Raw genomic sequence first — 17,764 nt, 5'->3', positions numbered from 1 at the left:
CATTTGTTGGTCTTCTTCTTGCCGGGGTGGCCGGCGGTTAAAAGCGTCGACATGTGACACTGCCCCCCGCAGGATGACCAGGAATTAATCAAACAAATCAGAAGCACAATCAGAAATAATTTATTGGTGCGTACCTGATTCACGTTACAGTTGCCATCTCCCTATAATCTAAATATAAGAATAGAAAAATAATAAGAAAATACTAAATAAGAAATAAGAAGTGTATACAAATATGTAATCATCTTTGTATTATATAGGCTACAATATAAAACAACAACAATATAACAATCCTACAACAAAGAAATATTGATGTTGAGAAATGGGTTTAGACTGTTTTAAAATGCAGGAATAGCGTATCACAGAGTTGAATCATAGCACACATTATTGCAGAGTTGAATTATTGAATTATTGCACAACTATTGTGCAATAATACATAATACAGTATTACACTTTAACTGAATGTAGACCGGGCACACACCATGGAGTGGGTGGAAGACATGTCCAAGATGACACGTAAAGCTAGACTGGAGATCTATTGCAGATATCTGTGATTCAATAGTCCTATTCAAAAATAACATTTCAGATATCAACAGGGGAATTGTTGACATAGATTATTGGAAAATAAATATATCATAAATATTCGAAGGTAAATATAGTATAACGTTTTGGAATAGTTTCAAAAATAGTGTTGCTTTGTGCATTCCATCATGTTTTACATTGTAATTCTTTCCATAGACGTTTTTTGTCTGCTTAATAAACAAACTTGTATTTTGTCTTGGCTCTCCGTTCCTCTCTGGCACTGCAGTAATTTGGTGAAAAATTCTACCTAACCAATGGTCAGCTTCTCCGTTTTTTATTTTTTATTTATTTCTAAAATGTTGTGTACAACACATTATAATATAAAGACGAAGACAAAAACGATTTGAGTGTAAATCCACTATGAAAGAAACTGAATCAATAAAGCATTATTATAGTATTTAATGTATAAAGGATAATGTGCTATAAATATTATAATATAATAAAGCCTAATTATATATAATTATAATACAGGCATTAAAGCCACGCTGTAGATAAATGCACCTTGTCTGTGAATGAATAGTGTTAGACCCTAATACGGGGTAACGCTGGTTTGCTTTTGAATTCGAAAGGGTATGAGCATGGAGAAGATCACACAACATACCACACAACACACATGGATACAGTTTTTAATATTTATAAAAACTGCCAAATCCCCGAGAGCACAATAAAATAAAATGATAATATTTTTGGATTTGTAAAAAAACAACAACATTTAAATGTGATCTTGGTCGACAAGACATTCCACAAGCAATTTCTTTAAACAAAAAATACTTTCCGAATTACAATAATTAGCTATAGTTCCTAGGAACATTTCATACAATAAAAAGCTGTCTTCACCTCTATGATAAATAAATGAACACAATGAGCTCCAGTGAAGGAGTGAGTATACATTTTAATCTCTCATCTGTCACATCCCTGATATGGACCTGAGCACCACAACAAAACTATTAAGCACCGTGCAGAAACACATGCTTCAATGTCTCTGTTGTGGTTCTCCACCTCAACAAAACTCAAACACTACTTTAAACCACCTTTCCAAACAAAAAAACATGGTTTACATGACACTTGAGAATTCATCTTAGGTGTAAGAGAAGAAAGTATTCAATATGGCTGGTAAATATATTTAATCCCTGTTTGAGAGAATCACTTTTGAAAAGTTTGTGCCAACGAGATCCACAGTGTGGTTTAGCAGCATGACGCCGGTCCCTGATCCAACAGAGCAGTTCCCGGTGTTGCCAGATTGGGCAGGAAATCTGGCCCAATCTGGCAAGACTGGCGATTACCCGCACTGTTTTCCCTTTAGAAAGCCCTCACAGTTCCTATGAGACCCACCGACACACCTGATTCCTAATCAACGCATAATGGTGTGTGTAGGCCACACCGGAGAGCCTCATCTGCTCATTCACATCACAGGGCCGCTCGTCTTCTGTGCCGTATGTCTAACATGACCCCACATGGACCCCTGTCTCCTTCACTGAATAAACCCCATCATAATGCTCTATGAAATCACTATTAAATCAGATAGCATCACACAGACACTCACACGCTGTAACTTGAAACAATCCAGGACCAGGTGTGTGTGTGTTTGTGTGTGTATGTATGTGTGTGTGTGCATTTTCATCTTTACAATGAATTGCCGGTTCCTTGTGCTCTTAGCATCCTTCTGCTAGGGGTCCCCCAACACGCCCTCCTCCTACATCTGGACCCCGGTGTAGCTAGGGGTCCCCCAACACGCCCGCCTCCTACATCCTGACCCCGGCGTACAGCTCATCGATCTGGGCCCTGAAGCGCGCCTGCAGCTCGGTCCTCTTGGCCTTCAGCGTGGGGGTGAGCAGGCCGTTCTGGACGGAGAACATCTGGTCGTGGACATGGATGGCCTTCACCTGGAGAACGGGGAGGCAGGGATCAACAAGGGCACCCACAGGGACCCCTGCAGGACCGAACCTGCAGCTCGTTGGTGTGTTCTCGAAGGGAACGTGATGTCAACCGTGTTATTAACACATCACCCCTTCACTGACACACACGTCAGACTAACGTTTAGTGGAACTTTTAGTGAAGGCCTCACCAGGGTCAGGGTTGCAAGTTAGTCTCGACTAACTATGCAAGGCATCTATTTTAGAATTGATATGAAACAATGTACAATGTATTTGTCCCTGCTCAATAAACTTCTAAATAAAATAAATGAATGACTTAATTGACAGAATGTTTGCATTGGTAGGTTAATTTGACTGCTGACGACGTCTACATTACTGATGACTACCTGCTCAAAGGACTTGAGGCCTGCTTGCTTGCCAATGGTCAGCAGGTCATCCAGGATGGCTGCCTTCACCTCCTGGGAACACAGCAACGGGAATTAAGAAGAGGCTGAAAAATGATGTCACATGGTCATTCAGATAATTGATGTTGTCGCAGATGTTTACTCGTCTATTACCCATATATTGGTTGAGTACAATTACTTTAATGTCCCCAAAATTTCCTTTTGAATGATTGAATTCAAAGAAATCATCCGTACATCTGATAAACTTTAGCTTCCAATTTAATGTATCGAAAACACATGATGACAATAAAATTGTGGTAAAAAAGCCAGCCGAAACTTAGAAAAAAACGTTTGTGTGTGTGTCTCTGTGTGATTGTGCGTGTGTGTGTGTCTGTGTGGGTGAGTGTGTCCGTGCGTGCATTTGTGTGTGCGTGTGTGACTGTGTGTGTGTGTGTCAGTGTGTGCGTGTCTGTCTGTGTCCCTGGGTGCGTGTGACTGTCTGTGTGAGTGTTCGTGTGTGTCTGCATGAGTGTGTGCGTGTGTGTGTATGTCTATGTGAGTGTGTGTGTGTGTGGTCTGTGGTCCTGACCTGTTTACCACTCAGCTCCAGGTAGCTTCCCTCCAGCCCCAGGCTCTTCTTCACCCAGCCACAAAGGAAGTCTGGGTCAGGGACCACCACCGCTACCAGACAGGCCTGGAGGAGCAGGCATGAAGAGCAGGCATGGTTACACCTTCAATACACACACACACACACACACACACACACACACACACACACACACACACACAGTGCCGCTACCTGCAGGCTGTCCCCGTGCACAAAGACTTGGGCCAGGGCGTCGCTGCGGATGTAGACGTTCTCGATCTTCTCTGGCGCGATGTACTCGCCCTGTGCCAGCTTGAAGATGTTCTTCTTCCTGTCCACGATCTTCAGCGTTCCGTTCTGCACAGTCCACCGTTCCCAGCAGGGACACAGTCAGGTTAACAAGGGGAGCGCTTTGGGACGTAGAGTATACCTATTGTATAAGTACTGATCTAGGTGTTTAGCTTCATGTAAAGTGTTTAACATTAAGTTTTGATATAGCTGTCCATAGTAACAATATTTTACTAGGACGATTTATCAAGGTCCAGGTTTTTAACATTGAGGGGACACCTAGTTGTGAGGTCGAACATTGCATCGAACAGTTGTTTTCTAGAACTGTTGGTTGGTTCTGGCGGCACGATCCTCATTTCTAAACACTTCAGATCATGGACTGAATCAGCGCGCCGTGCTGATTTGAGATCACGACTCACCGGCAGCCACTTCCCGATGTCTCCAGTGTGCAGCCAGCCGTCTGCGTCCAGGGCCTCCTCCGTCTTCTCTGGGTCCTTCAGATAACCTATGAACACGTTGGGGCCCTTCACACACACCTGCACACACACACCCTCCCTGTTGGCATCGGAACTAAAGAGTCTTTGTGTTCATGCATGTGCTTGTGTGTGTGTGTCTGTGTGTGTGAGCATGTGTTTTTGTGTGTGTGTCTGCGTGTGTGTGTCTGCGTGTGTGTTTTTGTGTGTGTCTGCGTGTGTGTTTTTGTGTGTGTGTGTGTGAGCATGTGTTTTTGTGTGTGTGTCTGTGTGTGTGTCTGCGTGTGTGTGTGTGTTACCTCTCCCTCCCCGTTGGAGGCCAGGTAGTTCATGTCCGCCACGTCCACGAGTTTGATGGCGTTGCAGGGCAGGGGAGCACCGACGTGGCCTTGGTGGGGGTAGACAATAAGAAAAACACTGTAGCCTGTGTGTGCCTGTGTGTGTGTGTGTGTGTGTGTGTGTGTGTGTGTGCATGCATGTGTGTGTGATTTCATCCTACCTGCGCTAAAGTCACCGGGCATTGATAAAGTGCATCCAGCGGTGCATTCTGTTTGCCCATAGCCTTCATAGAACTGAGAAAACAAGAGACCACATCATGCAATACTTCTCTAATAACAGGAGCCAGAGCATCATCGTTAAATTATCAAAAACAACATTATGATTGTCTGTAATCATAATGTGACACCCTTTGTGTGTGTGTGTGTGTGTGTGTGTGTTTGAGTGTGTGTGGGTGTTACCTGACAGCCCAACGCTGCTCTCAGGAACGTGAGCACAGTCGGGGAGACTGGAGCGGCTCCAGTTATCATGAGCCGCACGCGACCGCCAAGACTGTCCTGTAGGTGGCAGGGTTACATATCATTATTATTAGGAGATGACAATTTCGAACAATACAATCCACTATTGTCCATTATCAGAATTGCCTTTTCAGGAGCTTGTTTTGTGAGCAAACATAGGATATATTAGGCAAATTCAGTTTACGAGGTGATCTTCAAATCAAACATTCCTGAGAAAATATTACACATGCTGAGCACTGAAAACACTGCCAGTCTTTGATTTCAGAGAATATTCACGCACAAAAACCCAATATCAAGAACTATTATTTCATTGTCTTTAAATCTTGCTAGCACATCATAGCATGTTGGACTACATTTACATCAAAAAGAGAAACTGATAGAAAGTTAATAGTGTGAGGGCAAAACAAGCCACACTATTGTAATTATGTGTCCTGTTTATTATAATTCTTCTGCCAGATTTTTTGTAATTTTGCCAATTGCAAAACAATTCTGAAAAATGTGTATGTCAAATCAATGGCAAGTCCAACTCAGAGAACCCCAGAGAACAACTTTGGTGTGCCAATAACGGACCTCCCCCTTAGGTAATATGGAACGTTTTCTCAGTGCAAACTTCTCAGGGTAGTCAAAGTGAGTACACACAAAGAAACTGCGCTTAAGCAGATCTCCAAAAAATAAAGTACTGCTTTGGTGACGGGGGCATCCATCTTCTTCTTCTTTTTGTGTCTATGAAGCTGGTTGGCTATATAACAGTTTCCCATTTCAAGGGGCGCCATAACTCAACCAATCAAAAACGATCAGCCCCATTATCAACCAATCACAAGTCCTCTTCAAAGCGGCCCAGGGCCTTGATACTTGGCGTGGTCGCTCATTAGCCTTGGAAATCCGCGCACACGACGAGTTGGCGCAACCACACGCATATTCTTTAGAAAATGCACATGCAGCAATATGTCTAGTTATGACTTGTAATCATTTACTTCTGACAATTTACCACAGAGTTAGTCTTTATCGATATTCCTAGTGAAGAGGAACTTACAACTGTTGGGAGGCACGGAATCATCATCATACTTGGACATCATACAATGTCAGAATTCAAAGTTGAACTCTCTTATGGTAACCTGACAAACAACAGCCAGATGTCACACTGATGTCTACTGATAGTCGGTGGTTGTTGCAGCTTGGGCACCATCAAACTAGAGGGCCAGCACGTGTTAAGTTTTAAGCTGGCCTTCCGTGAAGACCAGTGTCTTCACTGGCACGCTGCAGCTAGTGTTGCCAGATTGGGCAACATTGCTGAAGACCAAGCTGAGCGTCCCCGGGCTGCTGGACAGTCCGGGGAGCCGCCACCCACCTGGACCTTCCTGAAGATCAGCTTGTCCCAGATGCTGTCCCTCCGGATGATGCCTCTCTTAAGCTCCGCCTCCTTCCTCCGGTAGGCAAAGCCCAGGACCCATCGTTTCAGCGAACTGTTGGCCTGTCCGTAGATCTGCACACACACCGGGGCACACACACTTCAGAGGGATCCCACAGCCGGCAAACGGTGTATCAGCACACAGACCACTGTTTCTGAAGCCCAGACACACGCACACACGGACACACAAACACACACGCACATACACGCACAAGCACACACACACAGGCGCACACACACACGCAAAGCGCACACAAGCACACCAACGGGGGCAATAAAAATGCACAATGTTTGTTTCCAGAGACTATTAACTTTTAATCCTAAAGGTGGCAGTAAAGACACAGTCAGACAGGGCTAAGTCACTGTGACTTGGGGATATTTAACACTGTAGTTGTGTTATTGAACTAGCAAATTGTCCCCAGCCGCCGTGTCAACGGGCTCTGCTCTCTACTAGTCCTAGACACGAGGATGTCTCCCTCCCCAACGGCCAGCTGGAAGGAGAGGCGGGGGGTTCAGCCTGAAGGCTGACCTTGTCAAACATCCGGTTGAGGAGTCTGGGCACCACAGGGAAGACGGTGGGCTTCAGGGTCACCAGGTCGTCCATCAGCAGCCGGATGTCCCCCTGGAAGTATCCGATGCGGCCGCCGTGCACCAGGAGCAGGCCCTAAGGACAGGACGCACGGTTCAGGGGCGGGGAGGCGGACGCAGGGCCACCGAGGCCGGGGGGGGGCGGCAGAGGGGGCAGAGTTAGGTCAGATAGAAGATGGGTTAAAAGTGACACGACAAGCAGCACAAGATTGAACATTCATTCAGGGGTTTTTTTTTGGGGGTCCATTGCATTATTTATTGTATTTTTCCTGGTGAATTTAGGGCTGTAGGTCAAATGTGATTGAGGATGACTTTATATTATATAACGGGTCATATGGTCATGCACTCTTCGCGGCCTGGAAGAGTAAGGAATGTACCATTTTCCGCAGCCAATTCCAGGGCAACGACTCACAAACACCTCGGTTTGTGGCAGACACAGAGAAGGGAGGGGCTCGGGCTAAGATATAATTAACCGGCGGCTGGGAACCAACCAGCCAGGCCAGTCAGGGACTGGAGAAGCAGAGTCGTGGAGACGACGGAAAAACAGGAAGGAGGAGAGGACGAACAGCGACACGCTAAAAACATACCTCTACTACTCTTTCAAACATATGAGCCAGGGGCAGGTAAGACATGTGGACATCACTGGAAGTACATGGAGTGATAGCCTACAGGGTGGTACACACACACACACACACACACACACACACACACACACACACACACACACACACACACACACACACACACACACACACAAACAGGTGAGAACGGTGGCCTGGGAGGTGAGTGTCAATGCTCATGTGTACCTCCACCATCCTCTCAAACATGTGGGCCAGAGGCAGATAAGACATCATCACGTCTCCGGACGAGGTCGTGGAATACGACTGTAGAGCAGGGCACAGCATTACAGTTATCACCGACATTAGAAAACACTAGAGCACAGTAGAGTCATTACAGTACAGTAGAAAACACTAGAGCACAGTAGAGTCACCACAGTACAGTAGAAAACACTAGAGCTCAGTAGAGTCATTACAGTACAGTAGAAAACACTAGAGCCCAGTAGTTAGCACAGTACATTAGAAAACACTAGAGCTGAGTAGTCATTACAGTACAGTAGAAAGCACTAGAGCTGAGTAGAGTGAGCACAGGACAGTAAAATAGAATATAGTTGAGTAGAGTTAGAGCAGGACAGTATAAAAGAATAGAGTTGAGTAGAGTTAGCACAGGACAGTAGAAAACACTAGAGCCCAGTAGAGTTATCACAGGACAGTAAAAAATAATAGAGGTGAGTAGAATTAGTACAGGACAGTAGAAAAGAACAGAGCACAGTAGAGCAATCCCAGTCCAGTAGAAAATAATGGAGCACAGTAGAGCGATCGACAGAAGACAGAAAGCATCTGTATCATGGTAGCATATCATAGCAGTATCATCTAGCCCAGTAGAGCAGAGCAGGCCAGGGGTGAGCACTGTTCAGGCTCACAATAGCTCATCAGGGAAAGTCGCCTGCTATTCTCACTCTGTGGGGATTGGGGGTGGAGTGGTTACCATGGTTACAATTGATTCTCCATGGTAGCATTTCCCCCTTGAATATGTCAATAGGGAAGCTCAGTTGTTGATGATAAGATAAGGCATTCAGCTGGTCCATTGTGGAAATTGTGGGTAGATGCTATCTAGCAATATTATGTTTAACTTTTCTTTACTATTAAGTATAAATGTAAAACATTTTTACAGATGGTACGGCCATGTCCACTCTTACATTTCAAACCTTCAAACTTTGGTCTTGCATTCTGCAAACGCAAACATAAATTAAACACTAAATGATTTATTTCTATGTACAGAATTGTGTGCCAACTTATTTGGCGCTCGGGTTGTTGTGTTTATCTATCTTATCTAGAGTATAACAAGAGGCCCACAGAAGAAAAGATGTGCTTCTTCTTAAAGCCATGGCACAAGGGGTTACCAGATACATGAGTGAAGATGGAGCCATCCTTCACTATGGAGGGGGAACAAACTGATTGATCCGGGAGAGAGACGGAGGGACCAGGGCAAGGTAGAAGAGACAAAGTGTGGTTAGGAGCCGTGTTCTCTACAGAGTCAGTCTGGAGGAGCGGGGAACAGCCCTTACGTTGGTGATGCCGATGAAGGCTGAGCAGTTGGAAACCAGGTTCCCATGGGTCAGCATGGCTCCCTTAGGGTTCCCTGATGCACACGCACACACACACACACACACACACACACACACACACACACACACACACACACACACACAATCCATACCCATACCCACGTCATGAGAACAAAGCCCATGGAACATTGGAACCTGTGTTGTTATGGAGTAGTGTGAGGATGTGTGTGTGTGTGTGTGTGTGTGTGTGTGTTACCCGTGGTTCCACTGGTGAAGCAGATGATAGCCATGTCCTCAGGTCGTGGGGGCTGGTGGGAGTGAAAGAAGGTGAGAGGGGGGAGGGTCAAAAGCTGACGCGTCAGAAAGACAGCGCCATAATGTATTCACCGGCGGTTGCTGTGGTTATTCAATAGGTGGACGGGGTAACTCACAATGGGCTGGCGATGATTGGCAGCACCGATCGCCTGAGGGACAAAAACAGTGAACTCTGTGATGCTCCGGCTCATTTCAATACGGGAGTGACGAACCCCATCAATATTTCAGCTTCAGTACAAGCCAAACAGAGCCATCATTCAGCAAGCAATTCAAAGGCGCTGCAGGTACATTGTGAGAGTTGTAAAGAGAGAGCGAGTGGAAAAGGGCCGAAGAGCGGAGGACCATGAAACTAATCCTCAAACGCCCCCTTCCCTCTCTGCTCCCTCTCTCCGTTCGTTACTCCGCCAAGTGATGCGTCCCACAAAACGGTGGCTGACAGGCAAGATCACTGGGCTACCTCCATGGCCTGCAGGCTGAGTATCTGGATCCCGGCCTGCTGCCCCCTGCTGACCAGCTCGCTGCTGGGGGGCTCCATCAGCACGATGGTCTTCACCGGGTGCTCCTTGTCCCTCACACACTCCAGCACCAGCTCCACCTTGGCCACCACGTCGCACACCACGGTCGAGAGGACGGCTGCACACACACACAGCAACCCGCGTCAGCCAATGCTTTCTCCCGCCATACAGCTAAATGCATCTACATTTACATTCGCGTGATCTGGCTGACGCTGGTATCCAAAGCGGCTGACAACCATTCATTCACACATTCACACACCGACGGCGGAGTCAACCACGCAAGGTGACAGCCAGCTCGTCAGGAGCAAGTCTGGGTGAGGTGCCTTGCTCAGACGCACCTCGACTCAGGTAGGAGGAGCCGAGGATTGAACTAGCAACCTTGGGTTACCAGTCAACCCGCTCTACCTCCTGAGCTACTGCCGCCCCTATCTATATCAAAAAGGTTAAGGTACAGACCACCTGATTGGAGAGAAGGTTGTTGGATTACCTTTGTCGAGGATGTAGCTGATTGCCTCCAACCCCAGAGTGTCATACAGCGGGACAGACACCAGAGAGTACGTATAGCAGGCCAGCTCGGTGATGGTCCACTGAAGGGACACACACACACACACTGTTATATGGAGTATAACATATAAACATATGATCAGAGTGTTTTGGTTTGACAGCAGGGCGGTGGCTAGCCCACAGATCAGGACTCTGGACTTCACAGCTGATCAGCGGGGGCTTTGTCGCTGGCCTCACCTCTGGTCTGTTCTGAGAGAAGATGCCGACGTGGGGGTCTCCCTTCTGGGAGTGGCCTCTGTGGAGGAAGGCAGAGCCCAGGTGCTCTGCCTTCTCCAACACCTGTCTGTAGCTCAGCCACTCGTAGGGCTGCTTGGCCTTCCTGGAGCCAAGGCATGGGCCGTTGTCTGAGGAATGAATTAATAGAAACAGATATTAAATAAAGACTAATAATGCACCTGCTCCAGTGGCAAATAGGACCTCTGCTGGAACACAATACAACAATGTAGTGCTGGACTAGAATATCATGCTCATATGTTTAAATTTGCGTTTAATACGATTTTGATAAGAATTGTTAAGTTTCCTTACCGATCGTGTCTTTCGTTAGCCATAATCACTATCTTACTTGTAATCTATTACCTATGGTTTTGCAGACTAGATAACCTAGTACAATTTATAAATCTACCAAGGAACCTACTTGGCTGCTGGACAGTTGTAGACTCTGACATTTTGAAATTACGTCATGGCCCCTCAAAGGCCACCGTATCTCCCAAAAGAGTAAGGGAGGGGTGAGGGGAGGTGAGGAGGCGAGGAGGCATTCAGTTGGTTGCAATCTGCAACCTCACCACTAGATGCCCCTAAATCCCACACTGCCCCTTTAAACTATTGGAACTCTACTCTCTTCAGTCATTGTTGTCCCCAGCCCTTGTTGTGTTATTCATCCAGCTGTGGGAGGATGTTATTAACTGTCCAGGAGAGCGTGAGCCCTGACCAGCTTCTCTCAACGCCGTTGATAAACCCCTTTGAAGGACTTACTGGAGACTCGGACCCCTCGGAGGAGGAACTCGTACATGGTCCTGGCGTCGTCGTAGAAGTGGGTCATGTGACCTTCTCCGTTCAGAAGAACCGAGTCCCTCGCAAAGCCTCCTCCCTGATTGGGGAAGGAAAGGGGGAGATAAAGAAAGGGTTTAGACAGTAGAATAGAGATACATGCACACACACAAACACACACACACACACACACACAAAGAAACACACAAACACACGCAGCTCATTCCCATAAATAAATAACAAGGATAAGTGAAGGTTTACCCTCCCTTGAACCTGGAGGGGCCTGTTGCTCCCAACCAACCCTGCCTGTGTCAACCTATAAATCCTACAGCTCAGAGAAGACCTGCGGTGCTTTCACAAGCGTACCTCGGATGAACAGATCCTATCAGAGTATCACGGTCCAAATCAAAACACATGTAAGCGCTGAACCGAATGGTGTCTCAGGGCATCACGTCAGATCACTGCGGCCCGAGCGTGGAGCGTGCCGCAGCTCTGTACAGAGCACCACGCTCCGCGGCCGCACTGCAACCAACGTAGTAGTCTAGTTTGAACGTGAAGCTCAACCCAACTACTTGCATGAGACGCTGGGCAGCGCTGCGCCTGGTGCTCTGCTCCGAGTCGTGCTGGGCCCTAAAGTTAACAGCTCTCTAAATGAACGGTGCCATTCTGTCTGCATGGTGCCGCTCTAACTGAATGGTGCCAGGGCATGGGGGGGGTCAGATATTGACAGACAGACAGACGGATGGAAAGAGAGTTGTTACTATCTTTGATTACTTTTTAAACTGCTTGGCAATGTAATCAAGTACTGTATATTTAGTTTGAATTGAGAGAGAGAGAGAAAGAGAGAGAGCGAGAGAAAGAGAGAGAGCAACAGACAGAGAGAGAGAAAGAGATAGATTCCCCTCTATGCATCCAGGAATTCACTAAATGCAATGCCTTTTATTTAGAAGCATTCAAATCATACCCACCCCATACTGCAACCCCTCCATTGTTACATTGCCGTTATTGTCGCTGTATAAATATGACAAGAATCAGCAAGAGAGCATAACGGTCATCTGCAATCTAATAATAAACCCATGATACAGTAGGGACGTTAGCTCCTGAATGGCTAGTAGACTAAAAGTAGGAAGCATGCAAAGAGGAAGTCACACAACGAGTGACTTATTAATAGAATCGTTTGGGACAGAGGCAGCTGTATGATAGAACCCAGATGGCAGGTCGGTTCCCAAGTCCTATAGGAAGCGAGCGGAGAACACAGGCCTGGTTCATTCACGCGGCGTGGTTGTGAATGACCTGAAGGAGGTTGCTCCCCGACACCCCCCCTCACCTGGATCTCCCGGGACTGCGTGCGGAGGTCGCAGGGCGACGGGAGGGCCTTGGGCCGTGTGGCCAGGTAGTAGGTTGTCATGGCGGCCACCGCCCCCATGCTGACCAGCGTGGGGACGGAGAGGCTCTGGAGGAACTTGCCCATGTCGTCCATGTCGGGCAAGCGCAGCCTGGTCACCATCCCCTGGCTCAGCATGGCGGGAATGATCGGGACGGCCCCTACTACAAGGAGAGCCTGTGCGTATGCCTGTGTGTATGTTTGTGTATGAGTGTGTATGTGTGTGTATGAAGGGAGGGGAGACGGGGGAATTGGTGGGGCCGGATGAACCTAACTAGGAGTGTGAAGCTGTTTAGGTTGCATTTTGTGTGTATGTGTGTGTGTGTGTCTGTGTGTGTGTGCGTGTGTGCGTGCATGTGTTTTTGACAGGAGTGTGGTGGGGAAATTGGCCGAGTGGAGGACCGGTCCAGGGGAGAATCTGGGAAGGAAAATTGGTGGACACAAGTCATTAATTAACTGGAATGAATAATGTTGATATTGATTTATGCTGTTAACTCTCCAACCTGCTCTAATTCCTGGCTTTTGGAAGCTGGTTGTATGGTGACATTTATATTCTGGCATCAGACTAAAGGATAGCACTGTGTGGAAAAAGCATTCAGGATAAGTAGGTTCCCTTTTTGGTAATTGATGTTCCTCAAACTGAACTGAACTAGACTAAATACAGTCTATGCCCAAGGCGAAGAGGCACACTTTCTTGTCGTTCGGGTTTCCCAACAAGATATGTCCATTCATGCGAGTAGCTGGGTTTCAGTTTGAGAGCCTGTGGTGTGGTGGGGATTCAATAATACCAGGCTGCATTGTTCTGCTGCACCTCAACAGACTCTCGTTCTATCGCTTTATTGTGTTACCGCTGGCCTCGGTTCGACAGCTTTCCATAGCAGGTGTCAAATGTTGAGTCCCCATTATGTATGGGGACCCACCCAGAGAGACAGGGCTCCTCCCCTGGGCTCCTGGTTATGAAAGTGTGGTCCCATTAATAGTCCTGTTCCTAGATAAGGGAATGTGGCCAAGACATTGCACTCTGGAGATAAGTTTTGTGTGGTCACTCATTGGTTGACAGGAGAAGGTCGTGTGAAAGTCTTGTAACTCGTTTAGGGAGGGTGGTCATGTTTGAGCAGCCAGCATCAGAAACAGGTAATGTTGAGCAGTGGTCAACATTGAGGGCAGGAATTGAACAGAGAGGGGCAAAGACTGGTCTATAAGTAAACGGGGCAGCTAGAGGTTTTGTTTGTTTATAGGCCTATGTAAGGCCTTATTTGTTTACAGGTCATTCTTCCTCTATCAAACATGGCGGTTTTGATGACATAGTGCAGCAACAGGTTGAGGAAGTCAATGCGGTCTACGTTCATAGGTCCTAGCTCAAACTAGTGTATGCCCAAAACTCGTAAACGTTCTATCCTTAATAACCTTTATATATATATACACACATTTGTTTAGCAAAATACATAATAAAAAGCCAAGGATATCCTAACCAGCAAAAATGTAATTGATTGGCTTTGGATTTCAAAAATGAAATCCCATTTGATGGTTCATTGATGCGTCCATGTCCCGCAAGACTTTGTCAGGCACAATGACAAACCTGTCAGCTCAAGGAAAATGTAAAGAAAAAGTTGCAGTTCTCTGTTGAGATCCGTTCCATAGTATGCCAGATACTTACATTACCACTCATCTTAACAATATTGTCCAAAAGCAATAAATTGCAGCCTGTTTCATCAATCACAGCTGCAGTTTTCTTGCTCCATACTACCCTTATAAACATTGTTTTCTGCGTTAATCCCTTGAACCCAGAATGTTTGAAAACAGGGTGCAGGATGGAAGGTTGTCTTTTTATTTTATTTTTTCACACTGATTAAAGGATATCAATACTTTCTAAACCATTTAGGAATTACTATTATAACAAAGATTTACATACTTCTTTATTTTTTTTTCCTTTTAATTTCAGGGTATTTATAGATTACGCATATCCTTTTGCAACAGCATTAATATTCTATTCATTCAGCCAGATGGTCACAATATTGTTTTTCCACAGTTTTCATTCAACCAAATTTGTTCTGCCGATCTATGAGCTGCCACCATTGGTACTAGATTTACCAGGAAGCCGATTCATCCAAAGCAACTTACAGCAGATGTAAAGCTACATACCATTGATGAACATGTATCTACAGGTAAACCCAGACAGCAAGGCAAACCCAGATCCATGTTGACTCTGAACCAAATACCCTCACCAGCAGAATATCCTGTCCCAGCTGCTGTTTCTCATGCTTCTACACACATGCATTGCTGCATGTAGGCCAATCACGACACACACATCATAACCCAAAGGACACACAAGCTCATCCAATCCTGACAACAAATGGTCAGGATTGGAACTGACCATTTTAATAGTTAACTACTAGTAGTTGAACTAAAAAAATGATAAACAGCTGTACTTCAATTTATAGCCATTCAGGATCAAAATAGTGCATTATTTGTGAAGGAGCCTTTGGAACCATTGCAATTATGCCACAGAATTGTGTATAGCCTGTTTAACAGCCTGCCATAAAATTGAACAGCTTGAAACAACTGTCAGAAATCGTATCATCTCTCATCCACAGCACACCTTCGAATAGACCACACAGGAGGACGCTAGATTCACCGCCACAACCTTGTAGCCAATGACAACGGCAGGCTCCAGACCACTCAGGAGCAGGCTTCGAGAGCACACTGTCAACTAACATGTTATCCGCACAGTCCCAAAAGATAGGTGTCCTCTAAGAGTTTCCCTGATTGGTCTCTCGGGCTGGGACACACTGGTGATGTCAAAGAGGATGATTGTGCGCTTGTGTCTTGACTACATAGAAAGATGGTCACTGATTGGTTAACGGATGAGACAACTGAGGGAGGCAGGGAGCGAGTGAGGAGGACGATGGTTGGATCCACAAACAATATCTGCTTGTGATAATTCCACTTTGGGGACTTTGTGGTGACAAGCAAGGAATGGCAAAGAAGATGACAGTACACGGCATGTTAATAGAAGGCAAGAAAAACCTGATTCTAATGGGTAAAGAAAAAGGAAAAGTATCGTAAAAATGATCAGTATAACTTCAAATATAAATTATATAATATAACAATTAATCCACAAACGTTGTGAGGAGGTGGAGTTTCCTCTAGAAAAAACGGAAAAATGTCCAAATTGTTTGCACAGGCAAATATTTAACATGAAGCCAGGAAGATTATCCACCCGAATGCACAACAGAAATGCAAATCAAACCTGCAAGATCGAATGTCATTGCAGAGAGTGAAGAGCTCCCTGGTATACAGACAGGAATATTCAAACCTCTTGTCTAACCATATAGCTTATCAAAAATAGTACAATTCTGATTTGTTATTTATGCAAACGCAATGTAGCTAGGCCATTTTCAAGATCCTGCTTCGCCAATTCTCGAAATAACAAAGGACTTAATAAGCTTAAAAAATATTCAGACGGGTTCCTGTTTCATTGTAAACGATCCTATGCAGTGCAACCTACACTGCATTCGTCCCAACAACCTTGTCAATGCGACCCCTCATTCACTGACTGGGTTGGAGGAAACAGCGCCCCCTCAGGCCAAGAGAACTCCCACAGTACACAGCTCACCTTTACCCCAGTGACCAGCGACCCGGGCACCTGTCATCTGAGAGGCCTTCACATCATCGGTTAGGGGAAGACGAAGATAAGGAGATCGAAGGATGAGGTGACAGGCCGAGTGATATGGAGTAATGTGTGCTCTGCGCAGTTACGAAGGCCTATAAATGTGAACTTTTGTATGCATCTAGAACATATCTGAATCTATTTCATCCCTGCATCTCCACCTCATCATTTGGAGTGAAAGTTTGACCACAAAAAGTTAAGTCCCTTGATCTTTATGGTTTATGGACATGGCGTAGAGTGTGTGAGTGCACATAGCATTATTACTTCTGTGCATGATAACATGGTCAATGAAGAGTTGCGTGTGTGTGTGTGTGTGAGAGAGAGAGAACCTGTCACGGATTAAAGATCACTGTGAAGTGAAGGAACCCATGGCTTAGCTGGTGGGTTCCCGTCCGCCAATAAGACAGTTGACCTTTCACCTCCAAACCTCCTCCACCACATATGCACTGTGAAGCCATGCATGTGTTGAACCAACAACCATCTTATCTTACGACACTAATGCCCTACCCCACTACAAGCCGCTCGTTGACATACTGACATTGGTTCGACTTCGGGCTGGGAAAAAAAAACATCATTGCCGGTTCCAGTCCCATTGAGCTGTGTGCTGCAGAATGGTCCGGGCGTGATGTAAATTATTTTAGTCTATGCTTCTTCTGACATGTTTCCAGCTAACAACAGTTATGAATGATTTCTTCTCCACACAATGGACAACAACGTATAGGCGCTCTGTATGCCCTGTGGGGGACACTTCTGCCGCAGCCCATGAGCCAGACGATATCTGGCTCAGCGTATTAACATAGGCAGAGACTGCGGGGTTGAAACTGTTCAACTCTGCAGGAAACAGCGTTGAGACCGGTCCGTATATGGCGGTGAGACAGCGGGCTGGTCCCAATACGGTACACGACGTACGAGGCTTCATACCGTCCCTCTCAGTAACGACTCGTTATAAAGCGCGGGCCCGTGTTAACGTTTAACGAAAGTTCGTGGTAATATATTAGTAACAACAGAACACAAAAGCAGGGACGTCTCTCAGGGTCAAATCAAATCAGAACAGCGCATTGAGTTTTAAGAGTCAGAACACATCATAACACAAGTCACCAGCGACATAACGGAGCAGTTATATTTGAAGTAGAATAGAAAAATATTTTCTAACGGTTTCCCACCTGTTCGTTTCTCGAGCTCCTAACGTCTTGAGCACGCGCCTGTAGTACACTGGAGAGGAGGCGGAAAC

At 45.9% G+C, this 17,764-nt stretch overlaps 1 protein-coding gene across 1 annotated transcript; it reads right to left on the bottom strand.

Annotated features, from left to right (window-relative positions):
* Nucleotides 1-1,237: 1,237 nt before the first annotated feature.
* LOC307082033 (long-chain-fatty-acid--CoA ligase 1-like) lies at nucleotides 1,238-17,729 on the bottom strand. The gene is made up of 20 exons (XM_079745443.1): nucleotides 17,697-17,729; nucleotides 12,807-13,281; nucleotides 11,465-11,579; nucleotides 10,670-10,836; nucleotides 10,416-10,515; nucleotides 9,871-10,046; nucleotides 9,530-9,562; nucleotides 9,355-9,406; nucleotides 9,099-9,172; nucleotides 7,561-7,638; nucleotides 6,915-7,049; nucleotides 6,326-6,460; nucleotides 4,921-5,016; nucleotides 4,683-4,755; nucleotides 4,483-4,571; nucleotides 4,130-4,246; nucleotides 3,636-3,779; nucleotides 3,426-3,530; nucleotides 2,840-2,911; nucleotides 1,238-2,462 (listed from the first exon to the last, which is right to left on the bottom strand). The coding sequence occupies exons 2-20, from the start codon at nucleotides 12,999-13,001 to the stop codon at nucleotides 2,322-2,324; spliced, it is 2,097 nt and encodes a 698-aa protein (XP_079601569.1). The 5' UTR covers nucleotides 13,002-13,281; nucleotides 17,697-17,729; the 3' UTR covers nucleotides 1,238-2,321.
* Nucleotides 17,730-17,764: the final 35 nt, after the last annotated feature.

This window comes from Pollachius pollachius (genome assembly GCF_949987615.1).
Source record: "Pollachius pollachius genome assembly, chromosome: 10".
Lineage (NCBI taxonomy): Eukaryota > Metazoa > Chordata > Actinopteri > Gadiformes > Gadidae > Pollachius > Pollachius pollachius.
The sequence above is the reverse complement of the archived record's forward strand: the minus strand, read 5'-3'. Positions and strand labels throughout refer to the sequence as shown.

Excerpts from the sequence above, each read along its gene's own strand:
- LOC307082033 (XM_079745443.1), bottom strand. The coding sequence starts at position 13,001 with ATGCTGAGCCAGGGGATGGTGACCAGGCTGCGCTTGCCCGACATGGAC. Across the intron at positions 4,756-4,920 it reads GAGCAGCGTTGGGCTGTCAG|TTCTATGAAGGCTATGGGCA; the intron begins GTAACACCCACA and ends TTGTTTTCTCAG. Across the intron at positions 3,531-3,635 it reads TGCACGGGGACAGCCTGCAG|GCCTGTCTGGTAGCGGTGGT; the intron begins GTAGCGGCACTG and ends CTGCTCCTCCAG.